Source organism: Dryobates pubescens, chromosome 2, assembly GCF_014839835.1.
Source record: "Dryobates pubescens isolate bDryPub1 chromosome 2, bDryPub1.pri, whole genome shotgun sequence".
NCBI classification, from domain to species: Eukaryota; Metazoa; Chordata; class Aves; order Piciformes; family Picidae; genus Dryobates; species Dryobates pubescens.
Genome location: NC_071613.1, coordinates 30,624,649 through 30,642,800, shown reverse-complemented (window position 1 = coordinate 30,642,800; position 18,152 = coordinate 30,624,649). Strand labels below are relative to the sequence as shown.

Sequence of the window (18,152 nt, the reverse complement as noted above, 5' to 3'; positions counted from 1 at the left end):
AGTCAGAGAAGCAGATGGAAAAGCAATATTTTACAAGCAGGATGAAATACAATGAATATATACACAATATACAGTATTTACAGTATATACGAAAATATACAGCAAAGAATGGAACACAAAAGACCTGCCTCTCCCCTCCCACTGCAGGAGGGTCCCCCCAAAAAAACCCCTTTTCCCCCTTCCTCCCTTTTTTCCCAAAAAAGGTTAGAGAGAAAAGTAATTATTAAGGGGGAAATTCTGTTAGTTCAAAGCGTACGCTAAGGGAAGAAAAAGAATTAGTTTCTTATCTCATTAGTCCAAGGTCAGCCAAGCACAGAAAGACAGCAGATACCCAGGCAGACAGAAACAGACAGACTGGGCTAAAACTAAAAATCCCTAGGTTACGTTGCTACAAATCCACCAATGAAATTCATTACTAGAACTATCTTTGTTTTAACTTTTCACACCAAAACATTCAGCTAGAGTGCTCCAGGAACTGTCTCTTCTTAAAGGCATAGCCTAAAACTGTCACACCTTCCAGCAGCATTGTGTGTTCCTTACCTTGTTGCACTGGTAAGATTTGCCACACAGATGCTTACATGGCTAAGACAGAGTTTATTCCCACTGAAGTCTAGGGGAAAGCTACGCTTTAACCTAATTCAGATTTGTATTTTAAGCTGGTGGCAAAATTTTCTTGGTGAATGAAATGAGGACTGTTTGAGAGATGTTAAAACATCTCTCCATTTGTCTTTTTATCAAACATGATGATAACTGAACCCTGATATGTCCTTTGCTGTAACTTGTTAAGAAGCACTTCAAGAACCAGTTCATATAAAAACTTATTCTGATTCTTTTGCAAAATTAAGCACATTTAACATTTCTTTCTATAATTTTTTTTTTAAAAAAAATTTTTAAAAGAAACTTTTCTTTCCACAGCAAGAGCTAAATACATTTAGCAAAATGACCTTTTCACTTGAATTTCTGAGCCTGCTAAGCAGACACAAGATTCAGAGTCCTGCCCAGTGCAAATGGAATTACTGATGTCAACCGTCACCAGCTTAAGTGACTGCAGAAGCCAGTTTGCACGAACCTGTTTTTCCAAACTGACTGCACACAGAAGCACTTCCAAGAATAGTTTGTTAGTGCACTGTGTTTTGTACCCTGTCCTCTAGTGCTGTGATGCTTACAGAATGGAAATTTGTTGGTCTAATAATGCAAGAAAGTAATTTCTGGATTCCAAATGCCTAACTATAGCCAGCAGAATGTCCCTAGAAATAAACATTATACTTGGTGCATGATAAATAATGAGAAACATTCAATAGAACTTGAACTGTTGCCAAAATTACTACTAAATGCTACTGAGAGATGGTAGTCTATTGTACCTTTTTGGTTCTCATCCAGGATGAAGAACCCTATTTAATCATACATCATCTGGAAGCTGTTTCATACCTTTGCCTGAACATTTTATTGACTTTTTGATTCTCTAACTGCCTTCCTACACTTATATATCCCTTCTGAGAATACAGACCAGAACTGTGCAACAAGCAAAAGATGGCCTATAAATTTATAAAGCAACAAAATTACATTTCCTTTCTAGTTTTCTATTCCTTTCCTAACAATCCTTAAAGTTCTACTTGCTTCTCACAGTACAACTGAACATCAATCTTTCTGAACATTTTCCAATGTTTAACAGCTGCTTCAGAGTCCATTACTATGCATTTTAAAGCTTTTCCTTCTCCCATGTGCATCTTTTCTTAGTTCTGAATTCCAACTGCCATTTTATCGCACAGTGACACATGCTTACACTAAACTCCCTAAGAAAGCAATTTGTGACTGGTAGAATTAATTCCTAAAGTGAGCAATTTGATGCTCATTAAAGGCACTGAATTCTTTTTGCTCCTAGAGGCACCTTTTAGTTCGGTCTTTGCACTCAAAGTTCAGGCACTTCCTATGGAAAGTATTGTCTTCGGGGTTACAGCAGTAATAATGAGCAACTTCATCTAAGTCTTGCACACGGGTGAGTAGAAAAGGAGGCAGGGTTATAGCCAAATACCAGTACTACTGCATTTTCAGGAAAAAAAAATCAGCTATAAGTCTTGGAGAAAGAGGATGACGGCAAAAATCTATCCTTTCACAAATTCAACTCCTCAGCATTTCTCCCTACTACAACTTTATTCTCTGCTCTACCTTATTCCAAAACTCACAAACCCCCCACATTCTGATAACTGAACTCTGTGCCTCCATTTTGTACCCTGTCCCACTGACACCATCTTACTTTTCTTCCTATCTTCAGGATTGAAAAGGTTATGTTTAAAGGATAGAAATTGAGAGAAAGGAGAAGAAAAACGAGTCTACACAACTAATACAGAAATTTCAGATCCATCATCACTACTGTGGTATTATTATACCTTTCATCTCAAACTGCTAATATATAAAAGGTGCCTCTTGTATTCATTCCATAACTCATGTAAGAGGAATATATGACTCTTGATGAGCATTTACAAGTACAGGAAAGCACTCAATATTCCACCTAGTACCAAAACACAAAAGGTGCTTGGATTTAGAAATATGCTAGAATGGATTAGGCAGGGACGTTTCTGGACCATTCAAGTACATTGCAAATATGTAAGTTTTTAATACACATTTTCACATATATGGAATTTTTTTAGGGAAAAAATTGACAACATTTTTCCCCACATACTTATGAGCACACAGGAAGTCTAGTCATTTAAGACATTTGTGGTTTATTTTTACCTTTGTTTTCTAAGTTGCATGTCTTCCATTACTCCCTGGATATGGTCCACATTTTCTTTGTTTTCAATGGTCACATCTTTTCCATAGGCCCAGGATGCCTGGTTGGATATCTGATCAAGAAGACCTTGACCTTTCTCACGCAAGCCTTGCAAGCCTAAGTCTAATGGGGAAAAAAAAGAGAAGGAAGTCTATGTTCATTTTTACATATTTGTTAATTTTTTTTCCCCCTAAGGAAATATATGACATGCAACAGAATTTAAAATGGAAGGCCTGAAAGTAAAAAGGACATTACTATGTGTCTTTCACTGCCCTTTCCAACTTTTGAAGGATCACTTGTCTATATTAACTAAGGCTTTGGTACTTTATGGCCTAGCTGATAACAAGAAAAACAAATAAAAGCTGACAGCGAGTATTAACTTTTCAGCATACAAATACCTCATTAAATGTCTTTCATCCACACAGTTGCACAGTACTCAAAATATTTATCACTGCCAAGCAGTTGCAGCCTAAAGGCTCTTCAATAGCTGGCAGAAGTTACTACTTCATAATACATCCCAAACAGCTGATACATTTTTCTACACTGAAATATGCCAGCCCTTAGAATCTGCTGTTCTACTATTTGCCAGCTCTATTATCTGTTTTTCTAAAGGAATACCTAGTTTATGCACCAAAGCATTATATTCAAATCACAACTACTTCAGCCATGCATGACCTTCAAAACTTTTTCTACAACACTGTAGATTCCCCCCCAACTGAAATATTCTAGTATATATTCTTGACAGTGTAGCAACCTTAAATCTGCCATATATTGACATGGATATAACCAAAGCTACTGCAAAACACTTAGTACAAGTACTATTAAAACTGAATGGGTAACAATCTTAATCCTGGCATGCATCAAGAATAGTGTGGCCAGCAGGAGCAGGGAAGTCATTGTGCCCCTGTACTCAGCACTGGTTAGGGCCACACCTCGAGACTGTGTCCAGTTCTGGGCCCCTCAGTTTAAGGAGGACACTGAGACTCTTGAACGTGTCCAGAGAAGGGCAGCGAGGCTGGTGAGCACGAGTCCTACGAGATGAGGCTGAGGGAGCTGGGGTTGCTTAGCCTGGAGAAGAGGAGGCTCAGGAGAGACCTTATTGCTGTCTACAACTACCTGAAGGGTGGTTGTAACCAGGAGGGGGTTGGTCTCTTCTCCCAGGCAGCCAGCACCAGAACAAGAGGACACAGTCTCAAGCTGCACCAGGGGAAGTTTAAGCTTGAGGTGAAGAGAAAGTTCTTCACTGAGAGAGTTGCTAGGCACCGGAATGGGCTGCCCAGGGAGGTGGTGGAGTCACCATCCCTGGAGGTGTTCAAGAAGGGACTGGATGTGGCACTTGCATGCCATGGTTTAGTCATGAGGTCTGTGGTGACGGGTCGGACTTGATTTTTGAGGTCTCTTCCAACATTGGTGATCCTGTGATTGAGGGGCAGTTATGGAGACAAAAAGAACATCCAAGTGCAATATTCCTAAGATACTACAATTGATTAGTGGGAGGGGAAAAAAGTTTCTTTAAAGATAAAATGCATGATAATGATATAGAACAAATATATATTATACTTAAACCAAAAACATTTCTAAGTATTTTTCCAGGTAGAACTATGCAGAAAACAGCACAAGCAATTCAAAAGTAACTAGGTGGAACATGACTTAGCTAGGAAAAAAAGTAACTTTTCTTTTTTCTGTCTTTAAAGGGGGTGAAGGGTAAGTGGTTGGGGTATTTTTCTCCTTTAATGAACTCACTAGAATGTGTGTATCTGAAACAAAGAAATACTTTGCTTACCAACACTTTTTAATTTTTCTTCCAGTAGTTTTAAAGTTTGCTGAATTGATGCTCCATCTGCTGGTGCCACATCTACACACAACATTCCCAATAAGCCATCCAGTTGCTGAGACAACTAAAATGAAAAACAACAGAAATGTTGATCTTTAAGAGGAAGCTTGAGCTTCACATGGTTCTAAATGTTTGGAAATCTGTCATTTTAAAAGTTTCTCTGTTCATCACAGGAAATTCAAATCAAGATGAATGACCCATCTGCCTATAAAATTCCAGGAGCATACATCCCTAAATGGGGGCAGGGAGGCAAGGTATGATTATTTTTCTTTGACAAATATAGGAAAGGAATAAATGCCAATTTAAAGAAAAACAAAGAACATGGTAGGTACATCAAATTGCTGTTTAATTAATTTATAAGCCTCTAAAAACACATGAACAAAAACAAAAGAGGCAAAAAGGTATCTTTTTAAGTAGCAAGCATTTTATCTCATATGTTATTGAAATGTAAGACATATTACAGAACAAAGAATTAACCAGGATGGAAAAGACTTTCAAGATCATCAAGTCCAATCTATGACCCAACACCATCTGATCAACTAAACCACAGTACTAAGTGCGCCATCCAGTCTTTTTAAACACTTCCAGTGATGGTGACTCCACCACCTCCCTGGGCAGCCCATTCCAATGGCCAATCACTCTTTCTGTGAAGAATTTCTTCCTAACATCCAGCCTAAACCTCCCCTGGTGCAGCTTAAGGTTGTGTCCTCTTGTTCTGTCACAGGCTGCCTGGGAGAAGAGACCAACCCCTGGCTGGCTACAACCACCTTTCAGGTAGTTGTAGACGGGAACAAGGTCTCTCCTGAGCCTCCTCTTCTCCAGGCTAAACAACCCCAGCTCCCTCAGCCTCTCCTCATAGGGCTTGTGCTCCTCACCAGCTTTGTTGCCCTCTTCTGGACATGTTCAATTCAACATCACCTAATCTGAGGGGCCCAGGACTGGACATGGTACTCCAGGTGTTACCTAACCAGTGCTGAGTACTCACAAAGCAATTCTCACCTAAAAAGGGGAATTCCATCTTCCTAATGTTTCAATTACAGCAAGTGAAGACTCACAGCATTTTCCATGTAACATTATGTTTCTCCCCATCCTCTGAAGACTTTTTCCAACATTTGTAATACCAAAGAAACAAAATATTGACAAGTGAACCTATGAAAAGTGAAAAAGAAAACTTACATCCTGGGCAACACTGTGGAATTCAAGTGCTGCTTGTAATAGATTCTGCCTGAATTCCAGCTGACTGGCCTGTCGGTAACACACATCACTCAGCTGTTGCTGCAATGCTTTCAATTCCACAAGGTCCTCCTCATCCCCCGCATTTAGAAGAGCTGCTATCTGCTGATTAAGCTCTACATAAACAGCAAACCACTCCTACAAACACAAGAAAATTAAGTATTAAAACAGTACCAAACAGAATTCTATTTCAAATGGCATACTGTAGACTAATGAATAATCAAATTACAAGAGGAATGTATTACAGCTTACTCGACAATTACAAAAATCTCACGTGGGCAGAAAGCACACTCCTAATGTCCAATCAACTCAGAGAATGCTTAGCACATTTTAATATAGTTACCGTGGCATAAAAAAAAAAAAGGTACAGAAATCTAGAAAGATTACAAGGCATGACTACTAGCTCCCAGTACAAACTCCCACTCACACTATTTTACTGCACCAACAGTGGAACTCCACCGCTTTTAAACAAATTTCTAATGCTGACATATCTTTAGTGGTCTGCTGAAACAAAAGACCTTTTGCCAAGCGCTAAGCAATTACAAAAAGATGTTTATAAGACTATCTAGGTGTTACTTTCAGCGACATGACTGAAACTAGAAATAATTTTCTTGAAACGTTTGGAAAAAAATACTAATGTTGACGAAATGGAACTATTCTCTGTCTTCTGAATAAAACCAAGTATGCACGTACAGAAACATCAATATGACCCTTGTTTCTTAGTTAAGGGAAACTTAATACACGCAATTAAAAATTTATAGATTTGTTTTTCAAATGCTTTAATTACTGAATGCATACATAGGAGTTGGTTATGCTGTCACAATATTTGCAAAACAGAATAGACCAAATACTTAACAATTTTGGGAGATTTAAAACCAACTTGCTACATCAAGATTACATTCATATCTTCCATGACTGAGATGCCTATAAAGCAAAATATGTTTGCTCAACAGCTTTTATTTTGGCCTACATTAAAGTGACCTTCAAATGCCCTATGCATTTCTAATGCTATGGAACAGCACCATCTGTTGGACTGAGATACCCAATTCAGTTAGCATTCCTGTCACACTCCTATTGGAATGCTTGCAATTTTTCAAGTTATGCCTTTGGGTTTTGCATAATTTATTTACAAAGCATGCAAAACTTGAGTATAAATCTCCATATTCTGAAGGTTTTTTTTCTTTTAACCAAAGCTGCATCTACCATCTGCTCACAGGAAGAAACAGACATGAAAAGAACTATGGAGGGAAAGAAGTAATGAAAAGGTTAAATTAGCAATTAGCCAAGAATTTAAGAGAAAATAATTCTGACATCTACCCCAAAAAGGGAACCAAGATGACATAATATGGAAACATCTTTCATTGTCACATATATACTATAGATATATAGGCTTCAATAAACTCACTTTACACAACATTACTTGGTATTACCTTTAGACACTGGAAACACAAATCTAGCTTACTGAATGTGACAAGTGAATTACAATAATTCAAGAAAAAATTCTAGATTAATACTTTTTTGGTTTCATTTTTAGCATTAAGAAAGCCTACTGTAGCAACTGATTTTGGTCAAGCCATCAGTGAAATTAAGAGACCAGCAAACCAGATGTAAAAAGTGTGTTTCTGATTCTTTTGGTAAGGAGTAATTTGGCACAGCTATACGGCCCTACTCAGAACCATGAAATAAAGGCCAGTATTGGCTCAAAAATAAAAAGTCTAGTATATTCCTCATGAATAAAATGGAAACCCCAAAATCCAGACAACCCTGCCCCCAAAACACAAACAAAAAACAGACAGTGGGAAAAAAAAAAAAACCTAAGAAAATTTTTTCACTTCAGAGTTAACTAAAGTAGCCTTTCATACAAAGCAAGCATTTTTGCAAGTATTTTCAAAATAGAAGTAATATAATTAACAATAAATAGATGAAAGAAAGCAAGCATAGAAGCTGTTAATTACTAGAAATAGTACTGAAAGAGGAAGAGCACAATCAGCTCTTATGAGACATTTAAAAACCAAAGAAAACAGCAAAGCACATTTTTCCAGTGCTGTTGTCAAAAAATTGTTTTCCTTTATAAATAGGCATCTAATTATAGGGTAGGCAAGTGGTCTCTCTACTTTTCACACAAAATTACTAATTTTTCTGACTATTGTTTCTACAAACTTCTGCCAACACCTGAGCAACATTCCATCTTTGTGAGTACTTTAGTGATACACAAACTTCAGGTCAGCATGCAAGCCTCAGTGGGATTTGCATGATTTTGAAGACTGTAATTACCCCCAGATAAAGCAGAATTCTCTCTGTTACACCTATACAGGTGAGAAAAAAAGTATATTCAATCTTGTTTTCTAACACGTACTAATATGAATGAAAGACACTCAAAACTGGTTTTGGCAATGAAGTAAGCAAGAGATTTTTTTTTTCTTTTCAGTTAGGAATTTAACTGTAAAATGTTTTATGTTTTACATTTCAGAAGTTTTACAGAGTAAGATGAAAACCAAAATCTACTCCTCCTACTCAACATGAAAAATCTAAGAACTGCTGTAATAAAAATTAAGAAAAATCATAGACAGAAACTAGCATTTTTCTACACCAGAACAAAACCCAAACAGTATGTACATATAATTACCATATATAGCTCTTAAACTGTTTGGGTACTTTCCTCTGTAGCACATCAAATGCATACAAAAAATTCCTAAATACTCATAACCAAAAGGCATTGTTCATAACTACATGTACTTAATTATTTTGCTAGTTGAAAAGGGTATGGGAAATCTCACACTGTGCTGACTCTCAATCTCTTCATGTTTCTGTTGCAAAGCTTGTGAAGCTCTAATTGAATCACCTATTCCCCACTGGGTTCTTAGCTGTTCTGATCCAGGTCCTTCAAGCCAGTTGACTACCTGTCAGTAAGACAAAGATGACAAAAATAAAGTAGCACATCAACCACAGGAGAACTGGTATAAAAAGCATTTTGTTACACGTGTACATTTATGAAAAATACTCTCCCCAAAATAATCTTTTATGACCTGTAAAGTCTTCCAATCACACCTTCAAAAGCTTTAAGTTGAGATTAAAGAATACTAGTTTCTAGTTATCAGTTCCACAAAAGCAAGCGGCAGCTAGCAGATTTGTCACATACATCCTGTCATTTCCTATCTCTGTCAATAAAAGACATTTTATCTTGACTACAGACCTCTTGTGTTTAAACAAGATTTTTTTTGCCTAAGTGAATTACAATGCATAGCTGTCTCCAACCTCACACCTGAGCATCTTCTCCTTAATTTGTTTAATCTATTAACACTCAAGTACAGGATATGTACTCAGTCCAAAATTAAATTTACACAACAATTAGGATTTTATGGTTTTCCGCTTGCTTATTCAAGAAACAGAATCCTCTTTCAGATTTTTAACGCCCACATCCCATGAGATCTGCCTTTCGCAGAGTCACGGCAATCAATTTTGGACTACAGTACTTGATTTCTGTTATTATGTCGAAAATAGTTCATTCAATATTATTTAAAGAAAAGCACTATCTCAAATTTTGGGTCTGTGATACAAGTTTCAATTATCTGATTATATCTATGATAAAAATTTATTATAAAACTGTAAACATCTAGAAAACAGAGAAAGCTGGAAAGAAATGTAGCACTAAAGTCACTACTGAAGTCAGGAAATGTGAAAATACTCACAAATTATGAAACTTAATGAAAAAGCATAGGAAGCAAGCTTCCTCTCTTTAATGTGACTTTTGTTTAAACAAAGATGACAAAACTGCTTCACACAGTTTTTCAGGAAATAAAATACAATATACAATGTAACACCATAACAACAAGTGAAAAAGGGACTGATTGGACCATGTTCCTAGCTCTGCCAAGCTACACTGCAACAGTAACCAAAAATGATCATCCCCATTATAGAAGGCTACACAATTCACCTCAAGTTTTAGTCATCGAGTCTGTCTTCCCACTCACTTTTTTGTATGTCATGTTTCCCTTGTTCCCAAGACCAACTCTTTAAGAGCACAGATTCTTTGTGCCAAAAGTATCTCGAGCCTTCCATGCGTCTATCATTTCTAGGGCAAAATAACTCTAAAATTCTAGGTTCTTTTGATTTAAACACAAACTCCCTGTTGTGCTCACCACCACAGCACAGCTGTTACTGATTAAATATGGAACAGACCGAGAAGTGAAGGTACCTAGATGTCCTCCTACAACCATAATGTGGTCAGGAAAACTCACATATGGAAACAACAGTTCTCATGCAAGTCTGAAACAGTGTGCAAGACTACTGCATAGTAGTGCCCTCTCTGACCAAGATCACATCCTCATTACACATTTCCAGCAACTAATACAAGTCTTTTTCGAAATTGCTTAGCTTAGCACATAGCCATATTTGTGCAATATATACTTGAGCTGAAAAGAGAACTGTCACTAGGAGACTTGCAGAAAGAAGTGATTACATTTTTCCAAAAATACATTTTAAAATAGTTGATGACTAGACTTCTGCAAGGCCTGACATTTATATTTGTGAATTAGTATTATAAAAGCAACAATTAACACCTCTGGCGCTGGACAAAGCTAGAATTTAATCATAACGGACTCTTCATCTGTTTAGTAGACCTGCTTGTCAGGGAACATCTGGAAATCATTGACACCTTTTCACTCTGGAATGAAAAACGAAGGGGAAGCAAAACTATGGCACAGAGGTAAGGCTGGTAGATAAAAGAAGAGGGTAGAATAATGAAGGCACAAAGAGAGATGGTTATGAATAAGAAGGCTTTGAGACAGGAGTAAGAAATAAACAGTTCACAGTAAGCAGAAAACAATGAAAATGAAGTAGGTACTACACAAGAAATCCAGGAGTGCTTATCAATATAAGAAGCTATACATAGACTTAAATAGGAATGTAGTTGTAATGGAAGCTAACATGATATTAGAACACACAAAATAGGAAACATAAGTTTATTTCCCTTATGTACACATTCATTCTAATTGAAAACATGACAAGCATACTATACTGTAACTTCTGTTTGTTTTAGCAAAATAAATTCCATGCCCTTCTGCCTCTACTGTTTCTTCAAGTTCATCATTACCATCTTCTCTATTGTAAGTCTCTAGTTCACTCTGGTAAGCGAAAAAGAAACTAAATGAATGTATCAAATTTTGGATTAATTTTTCCTGTAGATTTGTATGCCCATTTAAAGAGCTCTTAAATGAATTTCATAAAACTGATTAGCTTGGTAAAACAGCAAAAACACATTCTTCCTGTGTGCTGAGACTCAGCTTATTACTATGTAGCTTCAATAGTGTAAACAGAGTAAATAATTATTTCTAGTACAAATACTGCAAAATGAAGCTGATGTTCCAGTGAACAAGTCTATTGAAACACATTAACAAAGTCTGTTTCCTAAAGTACATTATAAACTTAATTTCAATCAGCACATCTTCTGCAACCACTATAACTTTTAACACAAGGGGGGAAAAAAAATAATCCAACCTGAATCTAACTTGATAATACCTCTGGCTGTGATAGTATGTTCTACATATTTTTTTTCCATCTCTTATGCATTTTTATTATTTCCAGCTTAACACATCATGAGATAACATATGATTTTCAAATTTTTTTTATAATAATCTGAACTACTACATAAGTGAAAATTATTTCCTCAGTAGATTTCTATTTACACTGCTAGAAAGAACAAGATTGTTTGCCCATATCTGGAACACTGTCAAGCGCAAGTACTTGATTTGTATTCCTCATGCATTAGCAATATCAGTATTGATGAGTTAAACACAGTATCAATTCTATTTTCTGCATATTCCAACTACACAGAGCTTAAAAACACAAATTTAATTTCAAGTAATAAACACAAAAATAGTAGATTAATTCCATTTCTTTGATTTTTCTCTACTGAGACTCTACTAAGAAAATGTGTAAAAGTGATAATTATATGCCTGTTTCCAAACCTTTTAAGACATGACTGATAGGAACGTTTGTGTTCATTCTTGTCAGGGAATCCTTCAAATCCAGAGAGTTCAGTTGTTTTAACTTAGTTAAAACATCAAGCATTAGACAAATAAAGGAATAAATAATGGCTCATCTTCAGTAACAGGAGCAGTTATAGTCAGACGTTTCTCATTTGTCACTGTCCCTCTTTGCTAACAGGTCAGGCATTGTACCACTGACAACACAGTGGTACATTGCCACAATACAGAATACAGGGACACCATGGAAGTTTTTCAGCATGATGCCAACACATATCACCTCCACGTACCAGAATAGCCTTTAAAAATTCACTGTGGGAGCCATAATGCAAAGTATCAAGTGAAACAAACACACAGATGAAGCAAGAAACACAGTCTAGCACTTGTCAAACCACTACCTCACAGTATTAAAGAACAACTCCAAGCTTACCTGCATTACCTTCTGTTGAATCTCCTCTAGTTGCGTGCGTTTGCTACGCTGCCTGCAAACTTCTTGGTAGCGGGTATATTGCTCTCTGAGTGAGTCTAGGAGCTTCATGACCTGTGGCTGAGCAAGGAGTTCATCATCCATGGGAGACCAGGACACCCCTCCATCTGAACCATTGAATCGACGTTGTTGTAACTCAGATAGTAACTCGTGACCTTTAACAACACATACAATTGTGTGGTTAATGTTGTTTAATACAAAACAAAAAATAAGGACACTAAAATTATTATTAGCAAGCATGCCTGCTTTTAGCCCACCAATGGCATATGTCTGCATCTACTGATCTTTCATGTACAGGGTGCATTCAATGATGCCATTTCATGCAGAGCACTGACCTAATTGAGGTGTTGTATCAGTCATTTCAAAAAGGGGTGAAATCATGTGGTATACTTTAGATACATAAAAGATACTATGGCTAACATTCACGCTGACAATAGTATTGATTAGTGTAAAAACAATTGCAAAGCACAATCCTGAAACATAGTTATAAATTGTCTGAAACAACTATTAAGTACTCTGGTTCACTTAATAATATTTTGTAGCATCCAGAGCGTTTCTCTCAAATAGTTCACATTCTTAAATTAAAATGGATGACCTAGAAGCACTAATTAAGCATATAATTTCTCTTCAGGATTTCTATAGCAAGTACAAAAATTTCCTAGAACGTGTAAAGCTAGATGCTCAGTATGTTCCCTAAAAGCTCAGTGAACAGGTTAGTAAATGAAACAGTTTGGCCACTACAGAAAGAGAGTACAAGTGACAATCTGCCAATTCCACACCATCAGTTCTACAAGTTTTACACTGGTAAAATGCCTGTTCACTGAAAGAAAAAAAAAATTACCACTGAAACAGCAACTAGCACCTCAAAGAAAATACAGAAATACAAACTCTAAATTCAGCTGGTATTATCTAGACAAAGGCTTTAGATATTGCAGCAAGCAATGTTAAATTATTCAGCATGTATTGTTGTGCAGTGAACATATCTTAAGGATTCAAATACACTTTGCCATAGTATGGAAATACATATCTTTGATCTCATCTTTTATAATACAGTACAGACAGGCACAGATAGCTCCAGAGCAAACAGACTTAAAAGCCTAATACTGTCAATAGGAAGTTCACTCTTAAAAACCCAACACTTATGTAAGCTGAAGAACGCAAACTGTTTAGTGCTAAAGGAAAAGTCTAGAAAGTGAAGACTCAGAAGATTGTATGCTCTGCTCTTACAAGTGGTCAGGTCGAAAGCTAACATCTACTATCAGAATATGTAGGAAAATGCTATGTATACAGTAACCATTTGAGACAAACTCACTCTTTAAGGTCAACAACTATATCATCTAGAAACAATATATTCTCACAATTAAATGTTAAAGATGTTATCAGGACTACCAAAAGCTATATTTAAAAACACGTATTTGGAATTAAATAATTTTTCAACCCAAAAATGACATTAATTGATAAGCTTGTTACACCATGATGGTAGATAAAATAATTATTGTCCTCTGTGCTTTCACTTGAGACTTATAAATGAATGTTACACTACTGACCAACATTATGATTTTTCAACTTACTATACCTGTCTGCAATACCATCTCAGGATCCACTGATGGAAGGAAGTTCAAATCTACAGATCTTGAATAAAGCAACAAACATATTAATGATTTAAACTTAATAATGAAGTAGCAAACATTATTAATAATTTGTATTATAGTAGCATGAAAATCTTCAGCTAAGGCTGCAGTTACTTGATGCTGATAAAGAGGCTATAATAAATCCCTCAATTTTTAACTCATGTTTCAAAACAAGTGCAACTGCTTGTAGTTACTAGCCAAATGAGCATCCATATACACACATACACACACTAACTTTGTAGTCTATGTACCAAATTTTCAGTATTTCTTTACACATTTCAAATACTCAAGGCATAGTGTATTTCCAGTGTTGTCTGGCTTTCCAATGAAAACTTATAATCCAAAAGCATTGATTGAAAAAAGCAAATCATGTACCTTTCTTTTTCTTGTTGAGTTCCTTTATCGCTTCCATTGTTAATGAGAGCAAGCTCATCCAGTAAAGATGTTGATTCTTTTGTGAACTTTTCAAATACCTGAATAAGAGGCAGGTTTTAATTTAACAAATGAAAACTGTGTAAAAGTGGTAGCAATGAAGGCATCAGTGGAAATTTACCCACTAGTTCTGTTAGCATACTTCAATCACTTGAACACGGCTCACTTGAACAAACTAAAATAATGAACTTTGTGAAGATTCTGGTTTTAATCACTAGTAGTATGAGCTATATTGTAATAAATAACCAAGACAAAAGTAGTATTATATGGAAAGAAATATCCCCATCAATTTCTCTGAATATAGGGACTTACTGATTTCAGATAACAAGGTCAGACACCAGGTACCATGCAGATGATTCCTCTGTACCTGACTTTTGAGGGCTGTTCTTGGTTTTGCTTTAACAGACCTGAGCGTGATCAGGTGCCATAATTGACATGAGCATTAACTTTCAGGTCTTTTTGGTGTTAATAAATTAGTAATCAATCGTCCGCAGATGAACGTTCCATAACCTACATAAGACTACTTAAATTTCAGGGAAACCCAAAAAGGACATGAGGTGCATAGCTCATGTGGTTTATAAAAAACAAGATACATTCAGTTGTTAAAAAGGGAAAAACAAAAAATCCATACAATTAAGATGTATAAACAGCTGTAAACTATTTTTCAGCTGGTACCTTAACCTTTCTGCCTTCTTGTCTAGTTTCAGAATTCAGGAGTTGCAATGGAGAAGGTTCCTCATTAACATATAAAACAAGTGGAACGGGGCAAGAGAGGGAAGAACCTGAAGAAAGATTTTCACTTGTAGCATGAACCAGATATAAATCAAATATAAAGCCCTTATGTCCAGGCACTCTCAGTTTCAGGCAGAGAACAAGTGAGCTGCCGTGCCCTAATTCACACATGCACGAATGCCATGTAATGACCAGTAGATTAAAAAAAGCTCTCTCTTCCCCTGTGTCTGGACACACAATTCACTGAGATTCAGAAAAAAACACACACCCTGGTACACACAGTATAAGCCCTTAAATTTCTTGAGGGGAAAGTACTGCTGTGAGACTGCCTGAAGGGTATGTTCAAAGGTTTTAAGTAGTTGCAGTACTCCCTGACCAGCATTCCATCTGGAGATGCACATTTTAAGGGTAGCTTGCACAGGAAAGGAACACACTGCTTCATTGAAGATTATAAATACTGTTTTGAAAATTCAATTTAAGTAACTGAAAAACAAGTACCAATGAAGAACAGATTAAAAACGTTCTGTGTGCACCAGCAGTTAGAACCACAGGAGTGTATTTGCTCACAGACATTTACTACATCTGAATCTACTGGAGAAACTGCACTGACAGGTTTTATTGCAGGACAGCTTAAAATCGGATTCTTAGACAACAGGAACCAAGGCCTAATAGAACCTCAGAAGATCTGCAGAGTCCAAGTATTTCCTCCTTTGTTTGGATTTCTCCTATCAATCAACAACCATACAACTTCCCTCTGTAGTGACTATACCCTCAGTCTCTTTTAGAGTGAGGGTCTACAAGAGAGCTTTCACTGAGGAACTTTTTGGTTGAGCAAATTAGCTTTATTATCCCTTGAGCAAATCCAGTTTCAGTTATCATTGTAAAACTATTCATGCATTTTGCTATGTTTAGACAATGTGCATTTCTATCTATTTAGCAGTTCCCATACAAATAAAAATCCATAGCTCAAGAATGAGACATCTGAAGCAAAAAGGCAGACAAAACCAAAAAATACAAACAACCAAAAAAATAAATCAGAAAACTAACCAGCCTCTTATTCAACCAATCCATGTGATCATAAGTGAGGGTTCCTCCAAAATCTTCTGTTAGTTGGCATGGTTCTATATATCGTGTCAGCTTGTTAGCAGATACTAAAATAACCTGAAACAGTAAGAGAAATTTCAGGTACCCTTGTAAGTCATGTTTGCATTTCTCCTTAAGCACTTGAGAAGTTCTGTTAAGTGTGTCCAGAAGCAGTGAGCAAATCTATTTGCATTCTACAGGCACCCGTTTTGAGCCCTAGTTATATAAACCTAAATCAAAAATCAGCAAAGCAGGTTGCTTGGATGCATGGTATGCTAAGAGTGGAGTAGTTTCTGTGGAAAACCCACAGCTATCTATGGAACCAGACATATTGGCAATATACAGCCAGAACGAAAAATAGAACTGAGAGGAATTTGAGAACCCATCACATCATATAGCAGAATGTTTTCCTACTTCTAGTCCAACTTCATGTTCCTAAACATGTAAGTTTTCTTCTTGAAATTATCTCAATGTGTTCACCTTCCACTACTTCATGACCATTCAGACCTCTTTAGATGACTAAACCAATTTTATGTATCAAATCATTAATGAAAATGCTACATTTCTGAGAGAGGTTTTGTGATCAAAAGCCATTCAAGTCAACAATCATTGGTCATCTTTAAAAGCTCAAAGTAGCGGTTATGCAGCATTCAGCAAGCATGGGCCATTCTCCTGTATTCATAAGAGTATTCAGCTGCCATAAATAGAATTAGCTTCTAGTTTCATTAAGTAATGACAGTGATCAGCCCAAACCCCAGATGACTCTAGGTCCAAGAAAATGAAAGCCTTTGTTCTTCCTTCTTTAGACACACATTTATATTTCAGGTCATTTTTGCATTCCTTTTCATCTCTATGAGCTCATTAAAAAGGAGATAATTAATTTACTCAATCAGGACATTTTGGTATGGAAGCTAAGGAAAATAGGACACCTGGTTCCAAAAAAAAAAAAAACCAAAAAAAAACAACACACCACCACAACAAACCACAAATCCTGTCAAATAGTCTGAGAAGTAGTATTGAATTCCATTTAAACTGCTTGTTTGTGTTTTTTGGTTTTTTTAACTGAGATCCTTCAGGAAGGAAAGTTGACATGGGATATGTTTTACAAACTTTTACTAGGGAAACATGTAAAAAGCCCTGCAAAGCAAAACTTGCTTGTAACAAATGTATCAGTTATATGAAAAAACAATCCCCCTTCTAAAAAAAGGAGAAACCATCCCACAAGTGAGATTTGATCAAAGAACATAAACGTCTTCTAGGCCTTATTGGAATAACGTTGAAAAACTACCACAATAGTAAACCTTGTTGTAATTTAGGATGATGCTAAAAAACCAAACCAACCATTAATTCTCCAGGTTTCTTTATTAAAGAACATTTTATTTTATTTCTAAAAATCCTGTCTGAAGAATTTAGTAAACAAATACTTGAATTTTTGACAAGATGGTAGCAGAAAGGAGGTTTCTGAGCAGAATTTCACTCTTGTTCTAGACCTAGGCTACTGCAAAATTGCCTTGTTTCTCAGGAATGAGACTGCAGTTATTTTTCTAGTAACAGGATTTTGACCCGGGCAACACCACCACTAACATTTATAATACCTAATAGAAGAGGTTTGAATACTAATTTGTACAAAACTGCAAAACCTGGCAAATGACAGGGAGAGGGAGATCCATTATTTTCATTGATCATCTGCAACAAGATACAGGTACATGTCAAGATGAAAGAGGAATTCTGGATTAAGTGTGAATCCTAATTCCCTTCTAAAGCACATCAAAGATTCATCTTTGACTTTTGTGAAGGTTTTTTGAGAGTTAGATGTACTCATTCAACAGCAAACACAGCTGCTGTAAAAACTTAAACATGGTCACAACTATTCTCCTGATGGTTTTTCAAGAACTATGGAATTGTAAAGCAAAGACTTCCTCTGCCCGAGGCAAAGAATCCCATTGTTTGATGATAAATATTACTT

General features: G+C 36.3%; 1 protein-coding gene across 4 annotated transcripts in view; it reads right to left on the bottom strand.

Moving 5' to 3' along the window:
- SESTD1 (SEC14 and spectrin domain containing 1) overlaps positions 1-18,152 on the bottom strand; it is a 54,252-nt gene that overhangs the window by 6,419 nt on the left and 29,681 nt on the right. For all 4 annotated transcript variants that reach the window (XM_054174014.1, XM_054174020.1, XM_054174027.1 and 1 more), the window contains 8 exons: positions 16,151-16,264; positions 14,315-14,412; positions 13,885-13,940; positions 12,252-12,463; positions 8,615-8,737; positions 5,781-5,975; positions 4,554-4,668; positions 2,734-2,893 (listed from right to left, as the gene is read on the bottom strand). In XM_054174014.1, the coding sequence (XP_054029989.1) occupies positions 2,734-2,893; positions 4,554-4,668; positions 5,781-5,975; positions 8,615-8,737; positions 12,252-12,463; positions 13,885-13,940; positions 14,315-14,412; positions 16,151-16,264 (1,073 nt within the window). The remainder of the gene's footprint in view (positions 1-2,733; positions 2,894-4,553; positions 4,669-5,780; positions 5,976-8,614; positions 8,738-12,251; positions 12,464-13,884; positions 13,941-14,314; positions 14,413-16,150; positions 16,265-18,152) is intronic.